Below are 16,916 nucleotides of genomic sequence, written 5' to 3'. Positions count from 1 at the left end.
CTGGACAGGGTAGGTGCAGGAAGGATGTTCCCGATGGTGGGGGGGGACTGGACAGGGTCGATGCAGGAAGGATGTTCCCGATGGTGGGGGGTGTCCAGAACCAGGGGTCACAGTCTGAGGATACGGGGGAGACCATTGAGGACAGAGATGGGGAGACATTTCTTCACCCAGAGAGCGGTCGGCCTGTGGAATTCGCTACCACAGGAAGTAGTTGAGGCCAAAACATTGCATGTTTTCAAGAAACAGTTCGATGTCGCACTTAGGATGAAGGGGATCAAAGGATATGGGGGGAAAGCGGGATTAGGCTATTGAATTGGATGATGAGCCATGATCAGAATGAATGGGGCAGCAGGCTCGAAGGGCCTCCTCCTGCTCCTATGTTTGATGTTTCTATGAATGGGGGGGGGGGGAAATCCTGGCCTTTGTCTTTTCTATACTTTGGTTTTGTTCACATTGTTTACAAATCCTCCGTTTACATCTCCCAGCCTCTGCGCCTCCCACCAGTTCATATATTCGTCAGATCGATGAGCAGCATCAGGCCATTCGGCCCATCGAGTCTGCTCCGACATTCGATCGTGGCTGACCCCACCCTGGCCTCAACTCCACCGTCCTGCCCGTTCTCCATAACCCTTCAACCCCATTACCAATTAAAAATCTGTCCAACTCCCCCTGAGATTTACTCACGGTCCCAGCATCCACCGCACTCTGGGGTCGCAAATTCCACAGAATCACAACCCTTTGGGAGAAGTAGTTCCTCCTCATGTCTGTTGTAAATCTGGTACCTCTTATCCTAAGATTATGACGTCTGGTTCTAGATTTTCCTCCAAGAGGCAGCATCCGCTCCACGATACTTTATCCACACCTTTTATCACCTTGTCCACCACAATTTGATCTCCCCCCACCCCCCGTTCTTCTAAACCAATGATTTTCAAAGTGGTGGATCGCGACCCACGGGGGGTTGTCGCATGGGTCACCAAAAGGTCACCAAAGATCTCCTGACCATGTTTACCGTTTTCTCTCGAGGTAAATTCTCTGAGTGTATGACCGCGCGAGTCTGATGTAAAAGCCGGTAAAGTTGGCTTCAGACTAAACTACGCTCATGTACACAGGAGCCGGTAAAATGTTGCAGGTGTATGGAATGGAATGTGCCTGCACGTTTTGCCTATTGCTCAGCTGAGCTGTGCCCTGTTCTTTTGCATGTTTCAGTCATTACCTGGGAAACGGTAAGGACAGGCGCCCATTGGAGTTCTGTCTGACCACATGTTTTTCGTTCAACCGTTAGGGCTCCTGGGTGGGATTCTCCGCAATCGGCGCGATGTCTGCCGACCGGCGCCAAAAACGGCGCGAATCAGTCCGGCATCGCGCCGCCCCAAAGTTGCGGAATCCTCCGCATCTTGAGGGGCCGAGCCCTCACCTTGAGGGGCTAGGCCCGCGCCGGAGTGATTTCCGCCCCGCCGACTGGCGGGAAAGGCCTTTGGCGCCCCGCCAGCTGGCGCGAAACTGACTTTGCCGGGCGGCGCATGCGCGGGAGCGTCAGCGGCCGCTCACGGCATCCCCGCGCATGCGCAGTGGAGGGGGTCTCTTCCGCCTCCGCCATGGTGGAGACCGTGGCGAAGGCGGAAGGAAAAGAGTGCCCCCACGGCACAGGCCCGCCCGCGGATCGGTGGGCCCCGATCGCGGGCCAGGCCACCGTGCGGGCACCCCCCCCGGGGCCAGATCGCCCCGTGGCCACCCCCAGGACCCCGGAGCCCGCCCGCGCCGCCTTGGCCCACCGGTAAGAGAGGTGGTTTGATTCTCGCTGGCGTGACAGGCATTCCAGCAGCGGGACTTCGGCCCATCGCGGGCCGGAGAATTCGGCAACCGGCGGGGGCGGGATTCACGATGGGGGGTCGGAGAATCCCGCCCCCTGTTTCTGAAGTGGAAGTTCAATTTCCTATCCAAGGTCATGTTGAACTCCACGTTGTTAAAACTGAGCAATCCTGAGCGTGTTAATCTTCCCGGTGCTTGCGGGTAATTCTCCAAATGCTAACAATGGACGTGAAGATAGAAAGCAATCAAATATTCCTGAATTGCACCCTTTAGCAATGCTTCAGGGTGCAGCTGTCGTTTAAGGTCAAACAGCAGCTCAATTTACAAATTTACATTCGATAATACATAATGAGGGTGACTTTTTAAAGTAACTATGGAGAGTCTTTTATGAATGTGGCGAGGGTCTCGAGAGTCGTCCGATCACCTCTGCCGGGAAAAAAGTTTGAAAACACTGTTCTAACATCTAGAGTACAGGCCAAACTGCTCAATCTCTCCTCAGACGACAAACCCCTCATCTCTGGAATCAGCCGAGTGAACCTCCTCTGAACGGCCTCCAATGCCACTACATCTTTCCTCAGATAAGGGGACCGAAACTGTGCACAATTCTCCAGCTGTGGTCTCACCAATGCCTTGTGCAGTTGCAGCAACACTTCCTTCCCTTTATACTCTATTCCTTTAGCTATCATAGAATTTACAGTGCAGAAGGAGGCCATTCGGCCCATTGAGCCTGCACCGGCTCTTGGAAAGAGCACCCCACTAAAGCCCCAAGCCCCCACCCTATCCCCGCAACCCCACCTAACCTTTTTGGACACTAAGGACAATTTATCACGGCCAATCCACCCTAACCTGCACATCTTTGGACTGTGGGAGGAAGCCGGAGCGCCGGAGGAAACCCACGCAGACACGGGGGAGAACGTGCAGACTCCGCACAGGCAGTGACCCAAGCCGGGAATCGAGCCTGTGAGACCCTGGAGCTGTGAAATGAAAATCACTTATTGTCTTCAATGAAGTTACTGTGAAAAGCCCCTAGTCGCCACATTCCGGCGCCTGTTCGGGGAGGCTGGTACGGGAATCGAACCGTGCTGCTGGCCTGCCTTGGTCTGCTTTAAAAGCCAGCGATTTAGCCCAGTGTGCTAAACCAACCCCTAAGCTACTGTGTTAACCACTGTGGTACCGTGCCGCCCCAATGGTTTCACTTTGGTCGGAAGAATAAAGAAGCTGAATGTTATCTAAATGGAGAGAGAATGCAGAAAGCAGGTAGCAATCTTCCAGAAATCCTTAAATTCTGGAAAAGTCATAGAGGATTGGAAAACTGTCAATTTATTCATAAAAAGGAGGGAGGCAAAAAGCAAATAACTATCGGCCTGTTAGCTTAACACCTGCCATTGGGGAATGTGAGAGTCCATTATAAAGGTTGCAGTAGCAGATCATTTAGAAATACAGAATATAATTAAGAGGAGGCACAGGGCTCCACGAGAGGAAATCATGCCTGACGGATTTATCAGAACCTTTGATGTGTTAACGAGCAGGGTTACTAAAGGGAAATCAACACTTAATCTCCTTGGATTTCCAAAAGGCGTTAGATAAACTTCAGACAAAAGGTAAGAGTCCATGGTGTTGGGGGTAGTATGTTCGCATGGATAAAGGATTGGTTAGCAAATAGAAGACGGAGAGTTAGGATAAGAGGGGTATTTTCAGGATGGCAGCCTGTAACTAGCAGAGAGCCACAGGGATGGGGCCACAATTATTTACAATGCATATTATTGATGGGAGGAGGGAGGTGAATGTACTATTGTCAAGTTTGTGGGTGACACAGCAATTAGTGGTGAGGATGACACAAAGGGTCTACAGGGGGATATGGACAAGTTAGGCGAGCAGGAAAAATCTTGGCAGATGGAATATATTGTCGGAAAACACAAAGTTATTCACTTTGGTAGGAAGAATAAAGAAGCTGAATATTATCTAAATGGAGAGAGAATGCAGAAAGCAGCAGCTGGGAGGGATTTAGGGGTCATGGAATTTACAGTGCAGAAGGAGGCCATTCGGCCCATCGAGTCTGCACTGGCCCTTGGAAAGCTTAAGCCCATGCCTCCACCCTATCCCCGTAACCCAGCAACCCCACCTGGCATTTTTTGGACACTAAGGGCAATTTATCACGGCCAATCCACCGAACTCGCACATCTTTGGACTGTGGGAGGAAACCGGAGCACCCGGAGGAAACGCACACAACGGGGAGGACGTGCAGACTCCGCACAGACAGCGACCCAAGCCGGGAATCGAACCTGGGGGACCCTGGAGCTGTGAGGAAACTGTGCTAACCACTGTGTTACCGTGCATAAATCACAAAACGCACGCATGCAAGTTCAGCAGGTAATAGGGATGGCAAATGAAATGTTGACCTTTATTTCAAAAGGAACTGGGTATAAAAATAGGGAAGTCTTGATAAAACTATACAAAGCACCAGTTAGACCACACCTGGGATACTGTTTGATCACCTTATCTAAGGAAGGATACACCGGCATTGGAGGCCGTCCAGAGAAGGTTCACTCGGTTGATCCCGGGTAGGGAGGGATTTTCCCATGAGGAGAGGTTGAGTAGGTTGGGCCTGTCCTCACTGGGAGTTTAGAAGAATGAGAGGCGACCTTATTGAGACGTATCGGATTCTCAGGGGGTTTGACAGGGTCGATGCTGAGAGGTTGTTTCCCCTTGTGGGAGTGTCTGGGACCAGAGGGCAGAATCTCAGAGTGAGGGGGGGGGGGTCGCCCATTTCAGACAGAGATGAGGAGGAATTTCTTCTCTCGGAGGGGAGTGAGAATCTGTGGAATTCTTTACCGCAGAGAGCTGTCGAGGCCGGGTGGTTAAGTATGTTCAAGGCCGAGATTGTTAATCAGTGAGGGGATCGAGGGTTAAGGCAGAAAGTGGAGTTGAGGATTATCGCATCAGGTCAGTCACGATCTCATTGGTTGGCAGGGAAGAGCCGATGGGCGAGTGGCCTGATCGTACGTGGTGTGGTCTGATGGTACTGGAGACAACCGTGGGTTAACGACGGTCCCGCCTTGCTTGTACACAGGCCTGAACAGACTTGATGTTCCTGGCGGCGGCGAGCATTCGATAGTGTGGCATTCCAGACCCCACCCACCCCTCCCCATTCTCCCGAAGACAACACCGCAATTTGGATGTCACAGTGGGAAGTACGTACACTTCTCATTAGAAGCTTGTGAGTTCAAGCATTGGGGGGGGGGGGGGCTTTGCGACTCCCTCAGGCTCTGAAAGGCGCTAGAGAAAGGCAACTTCTTCCTTGTTGCTGCCTTTTAACGACCAGAGTTTTGTGTCGACCGACACCGCCCCCCACCCCCCCCCCCCCCCGCCCCCCCCCGACGCCCACCCCCCCCAAGAGGGGGCAGACGCTCTCTCCGAAGAACCGACCGTCCTTTTTTTTCCTGACGCGCAACGCGGCGAGACGTCCAGCCTGCGAGAGAGAGGTCGGTTACCGTGGAGACCGAGCGGGGCCTACCTGTTTCTGTCAGTTGAAGCAAAATCCAAAGAGTTGGAAGCCACTTGAGAAGTTTCATTTGCCCGGCCGTTGGGGCCATGAGGTGGCTCTCGTTCGGATTTGTGCCGAGAATTGATTGTGCCTTCTCAAAAGGCGTGGGGGCCCTCTTCCAGGTGGCTGCGGGAAACTCCGAGGGCAGAAGTCAGTCAAACGGAGAGTTATATCCGTGTTGCCTTACACCATATGTGTTTGCGGCTCCCTTAGGGTCCTAGAGTTCACCACCTCCCTACCCTCAGGCTCCAAGTGAACTCACTTCTACGCCAGTGGAACTAAACACAGCTGGGATTAAAAAAAAAAAAACAGGATTTGCAGGCCCCGGCCGGATCTGTGGGAGAGACGGCGCAGTTCGTGTTTCAGCTGCCGGTCGATGGCTTTTCATCTCAAACTTCAGGGGAAGAAAGTTAAGGATGTGATGGGTTTAAAGCGGCGGGGGGGGGGGGGGGGGGGGGGAGAGGGCGGGGGGGTAGGGAGGGGCGGGGAGAGTGCGGGGGTAGGAGGAGGAGGAGGAGGAATGACCAAAGGGAAAGGGGAGGCCCGCGATTCGGTGGAAGGCAGGAAAGATGAGCGTCCCTCCTCGCGCAGCGGTCGCGATTCCCGAGGCGGACAGCCGAGGGTCGGCATTGACGCGAGATTGACTTTGGTCCCGGGATACGCCGGTGCGGACGAACAAGGGGGAGGCCACTCGGCCCCTCGCTCCGGCCCCCTCAGTCAATACGATTGTGGTATTGCAGTACCGAGAGGCTGAAGTTCCATTGGTTAAACCTGGGGTTTACCATTGGCTGTATAGTATGTAGCTCCACCCTGATAGGCGGGGTATAAGAGTCGGTGCCGTCCCAGCAGCCCTCATTCTGTACCTGAGTCTATTAAAGCCTTCCGTTGTGCTACAACCTCGTTTTAGTGGTTATTGATCGCGCATCAACGATCACAGCTGATCTGATTGTCACCTCAGCCAACATATATGCCGACCCCCCCCCGATAACCTTTCACCCCCCGATAACATTTCACCCCGCCCGCTAATCTTTCGCCAACCCCCCTCTTTAATCAAGACTCGATCAAGGGCGACACCTCTGACAATGCAGCACCCCCTCACTGGGCTAAATCGCTGGTTTTGAAAGCAGACCAAGGCAGGCCAGCAGCACGGTTCGATTCCGTACCAGACTCCCTGAACAGGTGCCGGAATGTGGCGACTAGGGGCTTTTCACAGTAACTTCATTTGAAGCCGACTTGTGACAATAAGCGATTTACATTCATTTTCATTTCAACTTCTGCTTTAAAAATATCCAAAGATTCTGCTTTTTGAGGAAGAAAGTTCCAGAAACTCTCCATCCTCACAGAGACCCCCCCCTCACGGAGACCCCCCCTCACGGAGACCCCCCCTCACGGAGACCCCCCCTCACGGAGACCCCCCCCCCGACACCCCTGACAATGCAGCACCCCCTCACCCCCGACACCTCTGACAATGCAGCACCCCCTCACCCCCCCGACACCTCTGACAATGCAGCACACCCTCACCCCCCCGACACCTCTGGACAATGCAGCAACGCCTCACCCCCCAGACACCCACTGACAATGCAGCACCCCCTCAACCCCCCCGACACCTCTGACAATGCAGCACCCCCTCACCCCCCCCCGACACCTCTGACAATGCAGCACCCCCTCACCCCCTCCCCCCGACGCCTCTGACAATGCAGCACCCCCTCACCCCCCCCAGACACCACTGACAATGCAGCACCCCTCACCCCCCCGACACCTCTGACAATGCAGCACCCCCTCACCCCCCGACACCTCTGACAATGCAGCACCCTCTCACCCCCCCAACACCTCTGACAATGCAGCACCCCCTCACCCCGACACCTCTGACAATGCAGCACCCCCTCACCTCCCCCAGACACCTCTGACAATGCAGCACCCCCTCACCCCCCCGTCACCCCTGAACAATGCAGCGCCCCCCTCACCCCCCCGACACCTCTCACAATGCAGCACCCCCGACACCTCTGACAATGCAGCACCCCCTCACCACCCAGACACCCCTGACAATGCAGCACCCCTCACCCCCCCCCAGACACTACTGACAATGCAGCACCCCCTCACCCCCGACACCCCCTGACAATGCAGCACCCCCTCCCCCCCCGACACCTCTTGACAATGCAGCACCCCTCACCCCCCCCGACTCCTCTGACAATGCAGCACCCCCTCACCCCCCGACACCTCTGACAATGCAGCACCCCCCTCACCCCCCCGACTCCTCTGACAATGCAGCACCCCCTCACCCCCCGACACCTCTGACAATGCAGCACCCCCTCACCCCCCCGACACCCCTGACAATGCAGCACCCTCTTCACCCCCCCAACACCTCTGACAATGCAGCACCCCCTCACCCCCGACACCTCTGACAATGCAGCACCCCCTCACCCCCCCGACTCCTCTGACAATGCAGCACCCCCTCACCCCCCGACACCTCTGACAATGCAGCACCCCCTCAACCCCCGACACCCCTGACAATGCAGCACCCTCTCACCCCCCCAACACCTCTGACAATGCAGCACCCCCTCACCCCCGACACCTCTGACAATGCAGCACCCCCTCACCCCCGACACCTCTGACAATGCAGCACCCCCTCACCCCCCCCGTCACCCCTGACAATGCAGCGCCCCCTCACCCCCCCGACACCTCTCACAATGCAGCACCCCCTCACCCCCGACACCTCTGACAATGCAGCACCCCCTCACCCCCCCGACACCCCTGACAATGCAGCACCCCCTCACCCCCCCGAGACACCACTGACAATGCAGCACCCCCTCACCCCCGACACCCCTGACAATGCAGCACCCCCTCCCCCCCCGACACCTCTGACAATGCAGCACCCCCTCACCCCCCGACACCTCTGACAATGCAGCACCCCCTCACCCCCCCGACACCTCTGACAATGCAGCACCCCCTCCCCCTGACGCCTCTGACAATGCAGCACCCCCTCACCCCCCCGACACCTCTGACAATGCAGCACCACCTCACCCCCTCCCCCAACACCTCTGACAATGCAGCACCCCCTCACCTCCCCCCCGACACCTCTGACAATGCAGCACCCCCTCACCCCCCCGACACCTCTGACAATGCAGCACCCCCTCACCCCCCCGACACCTCTGACAATGCAGCATCCCCTCACCCCCGACACCTCTGACAATGCAGCACCCCCTCACCCCCCAGACACCACTGACAATGCAGCACCCCCTCACCTCCCCCCCGACATCTCTGACAATGCAGCACCCCCTCACCCCCCCCGACACTTCTGACAATGCAGCACCCCTCACCCCCCCCCCGACACCTCTGACAATGCAGCATCCCCTCACCCCCCGACACCTCTGACAATGCAGCACCCCCTCACCCCCCGACACCTCTGACAATGCAGCACCCCCTCACCCCCTCCCCCAACACCTCTGACAATGCAGCACCCCCTCACCCCCTCCCCCAACACCTCTGACAATGCAGCATCCCCTCACCCCCCCGACACCTCTGACAATGCAGCACCCCCTCACCCCCCCCGACACCTCTGACATGCAGCACCCCCTCACCCCCTCCCAACACCTCTGACAATGCAGCACGCCCTCACCCCCCCAACACCTCTGACAATGCAGCACCCCCTCACCCCTCCCCCCAACACCTCTGACAATGCAGCATCCCCTCACCCCCCCCGACACCTCTGACAATGCAGCACCCCCTCACCCCCTCCCCAACACCTCTGACAATGCAGCACCCCCTCACCCCCTCCCCCAACACCTCTGACAATGCAGCATCCCTCACCCCCCTGACACCTCTGACAATGCAGTACCCCCTCACCCCCCCGACACCCTCTGACAATGCAGCACCCCTCACCCCCCCAACACCTCTGACAATGCAGCACCCCCTCACCCCCCCGACACCTCTGACAATGCAGCGCCCCCTCACCCCCCCCCCGACTCCTCTGACAATGCAGCACCCCCTCACCCCCCGACACCTCTGACAATGCAGCACCCCCTCACCCCCCCCCGACTCCTCTGACAATGCAGCACCCCCTCACCCCCCGACACCTCTGACAATGCAGCACCCCCTCAACCCCCCGACACCCCTGACAATGCAGCACCCCCTCACCCCCCCGACACCTCTGACAATGCAGCACCCCTCACCCCCCCGACACCCCTGACAATGCAGCACTCCCTCACCCCCCCCCGACACCTCTGACAATGTAGCACCCCCTCACCCCCCGACACCCCTGACAATGCAGCACCCCCTCCCCCCTCACCCCCGACTCCTCTGACAATGCAGCACCCCCTCACCCCCCGACACCTCTGACAATGCAGCACCCCCCTCACCCCCCCCGACTCCTCTGACAATGCAGCACCCCCCTCACCCCCCGACACCTCTGACAATGCAGCACCCCCTCAACCCCCCGACACCCCTGACAATGCAGCACCCCCTCACCCCCCCGACACCTCTGACAATGCAGCACCCCTCACCCCCCCGACACCCCTGACAATGCAGCACTCCCTCACCCCCCCCGACACCTCTGACAATGTAGCACCCCCTCACCCCCCGACACCCCTGACAATGCAGCACCCCCTCCCCCCTCACCCCCGACACCTCTGACAATGCAGCACCCCTCACCCCCCCGACACCCCTGACAATGCAGCACTCCCTCACCCCCCCCCCGACACCTCTGACAATGCAGCACCCCCTCATGCACGGCAGGGTGGGGGGGCGGGGGGGGTACTGGCCTGGAGTTTGGTGTCCGAGTCTCTCTGAGCTGGGGCTTGAATCCAGGACTTTCAGTCTCGGAGGGTAAAGGCTGGCAATGGGAGACAAGGAGGGCAGGAAGGGATTGACGGGCACTCGCAGAGCGGTGGCAGGCTGGCAAAGAGCGAAACCGGACCCGTCAGCTGCCTTTAAAAAAACCCTGTCACGGGATGAGGGCATTGCTGGGCGAGGTCAGCATTTACTGCCCGTCCCTAACTGGCCTTGAACCGCCTGTCTCGCTCGCCCATTTCAGAGGGGCAGTCCAGAGTCAACCCCATTGGCCGTGGGGTCTGGAGTCACGTGGAGGCCAGACCGGGGTAAGGACGGCAGATTTCCTTCCCTAAAGGGGACATCGGTGAACCCGGTGGATTTTTGTAACAACCGGCGACAGTTTCTTGGTCACCGTTACTGAGACGAGTTTTCAATTCGAGATTTTAATCATTGGATTGAGACCCCTCCAGCTGCGGCTGTGGGATTCAAACCCGTCTGCCCCTGCCCCAGAACATCAGCTGTGCCGACTGTCGGAGAGTCCCCAGCATTTGTGGATAGTCCCTAACTTTCAATTTTCCCTTCTGAACTGCTGTGGCTTAATTCCTGGAAACCCCTTGAGTCACGCTGCAAAAAAGAGGCTCAATTAAAGGCACAGAGGGCCTTTTGTTAACCCTCCCCCACACACACACACACACACACACACACACAGCTAGATTTCTAACACTTCCTCCTTGCAGACAGTCCCTTTAAGAAATAAAGGCACAGATTTAAATTCCGTCTGCAACCTGCTGTGTGTGGAAATCAAAATATTTCCTTCCGCAATGTGACAGCCCCGGCTGGGATTTTTTCCCTCTTTCCGGAATCTCAGCCGTTGTGCTCTGATCGGAGGTTGGAGGGTTTGAACCTGCGGAGGATGGAGAGGATTCAGTGGCAGGTGGCAGCTTGCGCAGCCGTCTTATACCTGCTGGCCTTGGAGTCAGGTACGTCCCCTCTCGCTCGAGCTTCAGTCTGACTGGACTCCCCTTTAAGGCCGGGAGTGTAACGGGGGCTCCCAATTGGCCGCGATCCCTGTGGCCAACAGAGGTTGGCATAGTGGCGATGTCACTGGATTAGTAAAGCAGAGCCCCCCCCCCCTCAGTTCCAGGGAAATGAGGGATGGGCAACAAATGCCCATCAACACCCACCCCAGAAAAGTCCCTCCGTATTGGATTGGGGATTTTAAAACTTTTTATTAAATTGACAGCGATGTGGGTGAAGCTGTCGTAGCTTATAATTTCACCTGTGACCCAGTGGCTACCACTCTCTGTCTCTCTCTCCCTCACGCACTCTCTCTATCTCTCTGTCTAACCCACACATTCTCTTTCTCTATCTTTCTTTTTCTCCCTTTCGCTCTGTCTCTCACTCTATCCATCTCTCTGTCTCTCACTCTATCCATCTCTCTTTCTCCGTCCACGCCTCTCTTTCTCTCTACCCTTCTCGCTCCCTCTCTCTCCCTCACACACTCTCTCGATCTAACCCACACACTTTCTCTTTCTCTATCTCTACCCTTCTCGCTCGCTCTCTCTCTCTCTCTCCTGGGGCTGGTTTAGCACAGGGCTAAATCGCTGTCTTTGAAAGCAGACCAAGGCAGGCCAGCAGCAGGGTTCAATTCCCGTCCCAGGCTCCCCGAACAGGTGCCAGAATGTGGCGACTAGGAGCTTTTCACAGTAACTTCATTTGAAGCCTACTTGTGGCAATAAGCGATTTTCATTTTTCATTTTCCTGCGCTCTCTATCTCTAACTTTATCTCTCTCCCTCTATCTCTTCCCAACTCCCCCTCTCTCTTTTTTGCTCTCCTTATTTCTCTCGCTTTATCTCCCACTCTCTTGACCTCTCTCACTCTATCTCTCGTTCTGTTTCTCCCCATCTCCTTCTCTCTCTCGCTCTACCTCTACCTTTCCCATTCTTTTTCTCTATCTCTTCCTTTCTCTCTGCCTCTCCCCCCCTCTCAGAATCAGAAGACCATGGTCTCAGACCCCACTCTAGAAACTCTCCCATCCCCCCAGCTGCCCCCTGCAGTGCAGCGCTGAGGGAATGCTGGACTGTTGGTGGTGCCGTCTTTCAGAGGAGATGTTAAACTGAGGCCCCGTCCGCCCTGGGGGGAGTGGGGGGGGGAGGCGTAACGGATCCCGTGGCCATTATTTCAGAGACCGGTAGGCGGGGAGTTCTCCCGATATCCCTGTCGATAATTATCCCTCAATCAACATCATAAAAACAGAAGATCTGTGTCGTTACCACGTCGTTGCCTGTGGGATCTAGCCTAGCACAGAATGGCTGTCGTTACAACATTAACAACGGTGGCCGCGCCTCAGTCAAGTGCCGCGTTGGCTCGAAAGCACATGGGGGATGTGGCGAGAGGCGCTAGTGAAAAGCAGGTTCGCCTCTGTTGGCTCCCCGCCGGGGGCCACGCGCTCGCTGACCGAGGCGTCGCGGTCAAGAGCGGAACGCGGTTCCTTTCCGGCCGGCGGCCTCACTGTTGCCGTCCGGTCTCTCTCCGTGCGTTGAATCTGAAGGTGGAGGATCCGGAGCTGGCGGCCGCTGGAGCTGTGGCCACGGGAGAGTGGGCAGCACGGGGGTGGGGGGGGGGGGGGGGGGGGGGGGCAACCTCTGACCCGCCCCCCAAATACCCCAACTCGCCCGTTGGGGGTCCTCGAGCCCCCCCTCACCCCACCTCATACGGGCAGGGCCCCTGTTGACTGTTATTTTTCCGTTAGATCGTCCCCCTGGTCTGAAAGGTGACATCGCTGACACTGCGCACTGCCCCAGTACCGCACTGCCGGTGTTAACCTGCAGACCCTCAAGAACCAGTTCAAACCCGATATAAATTTAACATTGGCGTGGAGAGATTGCTGATTTGGGGATTAGGGTGTGGTTGGTTCTGAGAAAGCAGTTGCTCGTCAGGGCTCCACTCCCCGTTGGGAAACAGAAAGACATTCAAACTCAAAGTCCTTTGTACTTTCCCGGAGTGCTAGGAGCTGGTCCCAGGCACAGCTCAAAAACAGCCGTCACCAATGGAGACAATGACCTGATTGACAACGGACTAAAGGAATTTTCTCTGAGCTAATAGACTTCAGAATAGAACTGTCACAATCTGATCCAGTGAGATAATGGTCTGTAATCAGGGGATTTCAGTCTCTCGAATCCCCACAGTGCCATTCGGCCCATCGAGTTTGCACCGACCCTCTGAAAGAGCACCCTACCTATGCCCAATCCCCTGCCCTATCCCCGTAACTCCACCCAACCTGCACAACACTGGGCACTAAGAGGCAATTTATATCCGTTACGCCCCCCCCTCCCCCTCCCCTCCCCAGGGGCTGGTTTAGCACAGTGAGCTAAACAGCTGGCTTGTAAAGCAGAACAAGGCCAGCAGCGCGGGTTCAATTCCCGTACCAGCCTCCCCGAACAGGCGCCGGAACGTGGCGACTAGGGGCTTTTCACAGTCACTTCATTTGAAGCCTACTTGCGACAGTGAGCGATTTTCATTTTCATATCACGGCCAGTCCACCCTAACCTGCACGTCTTTGGACTGTGGGAGGAAACCGGAGCACCCGGAGGAAACCCACGCAGACACGGGGAGGATGTGCAGACTCCGCACAGACAGTGACCCAAGTCGGGAATCGAACCCCGGTCCCTGGCGCCGTGAGGCAGCGGTGCTAACCGATTTTATCTGTCCCGATTGGCAGTGAAGGTGGTGTTAAGTTGCCTCAGGCTGCACTCCCCTTTGAGGGGGGAAGAGCTGACTGGTGGTGAGTTAACCTCAGGGTCACCACACCTCAGGCGAGGGTCGAGGTTGAGAAGGCGGGGCCTTCACGGACTACCTCAGCCGGTCCGGAAATCGAACCCACACTGTTGGCCTCGCTTTTCAGGAATTGAAAGGTAATCCCAGTGATGGCAACCATGCCAACCATCATCGATTATCGTATCCCCTTTAGGGAAGGAAATCTGCCAACCTTACCCCGGTCTGGCCGACCTGTGACTCCATGAAATGAAAATGAAAATCGCTTATTGTCACAAGTAGGCTTCAAATGACGTTACCGTGAAAAGCCCCTAGTCGCCACATTCTGGCGCCTGTTCGGGGAGGCTGGTACGGGAATTGAACCCACGCTGCTGGCCTGCCTTGGTCTGCTTTAAAAGCCAGCTATTTAGCCCAGTGTGCTAAACCAGACCCCACAGCCAATGGGGTTGACTCTTAACTGTCCTCCAAAATGGCCGACCCAGACGCTCAGTTCAAGGGGCAATTAGGGACGGGCTATAAATGCCCGGGGATTCCCATTTCCAGCGACAGGAGAAACTGTTGTTCCAAGGGGCTATTGTTCAGGGGGGAAAGTTAAATCTCACTGTTTAGCAAAATTAAGGAAGAAGAAGTTCTGCTTTTTTTGGGGGGGGTTTCGAAGTGACTAGCCGCGTCGGTTCACCGTCCACAGAGAGGCAGCCTATTCCTGGCTGGGACATTCTCGGACACATCTGCTCCTGCAGGCCAATCCCACACACACACACACACATACACAGAGCAGGGCTGCTGTCGCAGTTTTCCTGCCCCTCGCCGACCCCCCCCCCCCCCCCCACCCCCCGCCCACCCAATATTTTTGGGGCGGGGAATGCATATTTGACATCCCTCATATACCCGGAGGTGACACCAGTTTCCCTGTGCGTCACCTTTACGAACCGGGTTTTGTACAAGACTTTCGACGCGTCTGCACCGTGCATCCAGTGTCCCCTGCATGTCTGCCAGCTTTGCTCCGTGTGCACACCCAGGCTGAACCAATCAAGCACAGTGAGCATCAAGAGTAAACGGACACGCATAATCAAATGCGGAACAATTGAACCCTGCAGGTCTAGAAGGAGGGGAGCGGAGTGTTTCCCTGGGTCCCAGGGAACGGTAGCCGACAACGATAAAACCAGGAGAGTTTTGATGGGATCTTGCTGTGCATGATTGTCTGTTTTCGAGAAGCAGTTAGATATAGTTCTTGGGGCGAAGGGGATCGAAGGATATGGGGCGGGAATAGGTTACTGAGTTGGACCAGCCATGATCTCACTGAATGGCGGAGCAGGCTCGAAGGGCCGAATGGCCTCCTCCTGCTTCTATTTTCTAAGTCTCCACATGTCGCTTAATGCAGCAACTGAGAGAAAATAAAGCCGAAAATTGATAGGCCCGATTGTACCCCTGAGTGGTCCCAATTCCTGGCCAACGAGGTGCCTCAGGATCGAGTTCTCAGCTCCCCATTGCTTCGCCAAGTGAAACCATCGACAGAGGCGGCTGAGGGCGGAGCTGTGTAGGACTACAGCCCCAAATAATTTCTTATCACCTTCTGTCTCCCCATAGTGACTGGTGATAAAGCATCAAATCTCCAGCTCTTCTGCTGCTCACAGTACGACAGAGAAATTGGCAAGAAATACTTCTGCTTGATGAAGAGCTACAACAAGGGGTCAATGTGCGGGAGTGGTGGCGAGGCCATAATGTGAGTACCTTCAGCCTTCAGCTCCATACCGCCGGGGATTACTCAGAAAGGGGACATTATTGGGGGCCCTCGGGTGCACTGTCACCCTCTCGAGACCAGCAACAGAGCTCCTGAGGGTATCAGCGGGGCAGGAACAAATTTGGAGGCCAGTATTCGGACCCTTGTAATCATATGGAGGCCATTCAGCCCATCATACGGTCTGCAACTGATCCCCATTCCCGTACTCTTCGCACCCCCTACCTCCACCTCCTCAACCGTTCCTCATACGACGAGCTCTTCATTCCAGGGATCATTCTTGTGAACCTCCTCTGGACCCTTTCCAAGGCCGGCACATCCTTCCTTAGATACGGGGCCCAAAACTGCTCACAATACTCCAAATGGGATCTTTCAGGAATCACTGGAGGCAGGAAGGGTCCCCGCGGACTGGAAAGTGGCGAATGTAACACCGCTGTTTAAGAAGGGATGGAGGCAGAAGATGGGAAATTATAGGCCGGTTAGTCTGACTTCGGTCATTGGTAAGATTTTAGAGTCTGTCATTAAAGGTGAGATCGCGGAAACTTGGAAGTGCATGGTAAAATAGGACTGAGTCAGCACGGCTTCGTCAAAGGGGGTTCGTGTCTGACAAATCTGTTAGAGTTCTTTGAGGAGGTAACAAGGAAGTTAGACAAAGGAGAACCAATGGACGTGATTTATTTAGATTTCCAGAAGGCCTTTGACAAGGTGCCGCACAGGAGACTGTTAAATAAGTTAAGAGCCCATGGTGTTCAGGGTAAGATCCTGGCATGGATAGAGGATTGGCTGACTGGCAGAAGGCAGAGAGTGTGGATAAAGGGGTCTTTTTCAGGGTGGCAGCCGGTGACTAGTGGTGAGCCTCAGGGGTCGGTGCTGGGACCACAACTTTTCACAATATACATTAATGATCTGGAAGAAGGTACTGAAGGCACTGTTGCTACGCTTGCAGATGACACAAAGATCTGTAGAGGGACAGGTAGTATTGAGGAAGCAGGTGGGCTGCAGAAGGACTTGGACAGGCTAGGAGAGTGGGCAAAGAAGTGGCAGATGCAATACAATGTGGAAAAGTGTGAGGTTGTGCACTTTGGAAGGAGGAATCTACGCAGTGACTATTTTCTAAATGGGGAAATGCTTAGGAAATCAGAAGCACAAAGGGACTTGGGTGTCCTTGTTCACGATTCTCGAAAGGTTAACGTGCAGGTTCAGTCGGCAGTTAGGAAGGCAAATGCAATGTTAGCGTTCATGTCGAGGGGGCTAGAATACAAGGGATGTACTTCTGAGGCTGT

The 16,916-nt window shown here is 55.7% G+C and overlaps 1 protein-coding gene across 2 annotated transcripts in view; it reads left to right on the top strand.

The window, feature by feature from the left end:
- The first annotated feature begins 10,932 nt into the window (after nucleotides 1–10,932).
- Nucleotides 10,933–16,916, top strand: part of LOC140404675 (uncharacterized) — a 54,080-nt gene continuing 48,096 nt past the window's right edge. Inside the window, exons 1-2 of one of the 2 annotated variants that reach the window (XM_072493333.1) lie at nucleotides 10,933–11,100; nucleotides 15,483–15,618. In XM_072493333.1, coding sequence (XP_072349434.1) covers nucleotides 11,034–11,100; nucleotides 15,483–15,618 — 203 coding nt within the window. In that variant the 5' untranslated portion in view covers nucleotides 10,933–11,033. The remainder of the gene's footprint in view (nucleotides 11,101–15,482; nucleotides 15,619–16,916) is intronic. The other variant, XM_072493332.1, reaches the window with a different exon arrangement.

This window comes from Scyliorhinus torazame, chromosome 31 (genome assembly GCF_047496885.1).
Source record: "Scyliorhinus torazame isolate Kashiwa2021f chromosome 31, sScyTor2.1, whole genome shotgun sequence".
NCBI lineage: Eukaryota > Metazoa > Chordata > Chondrichthyes > Carcharhiniformes > Scyliorhinidae > Scyliorhinus > Scyliorhinus torazame.
This window is presented reverse-complemented; position numbering and strand designations above follow the sequence as displayed.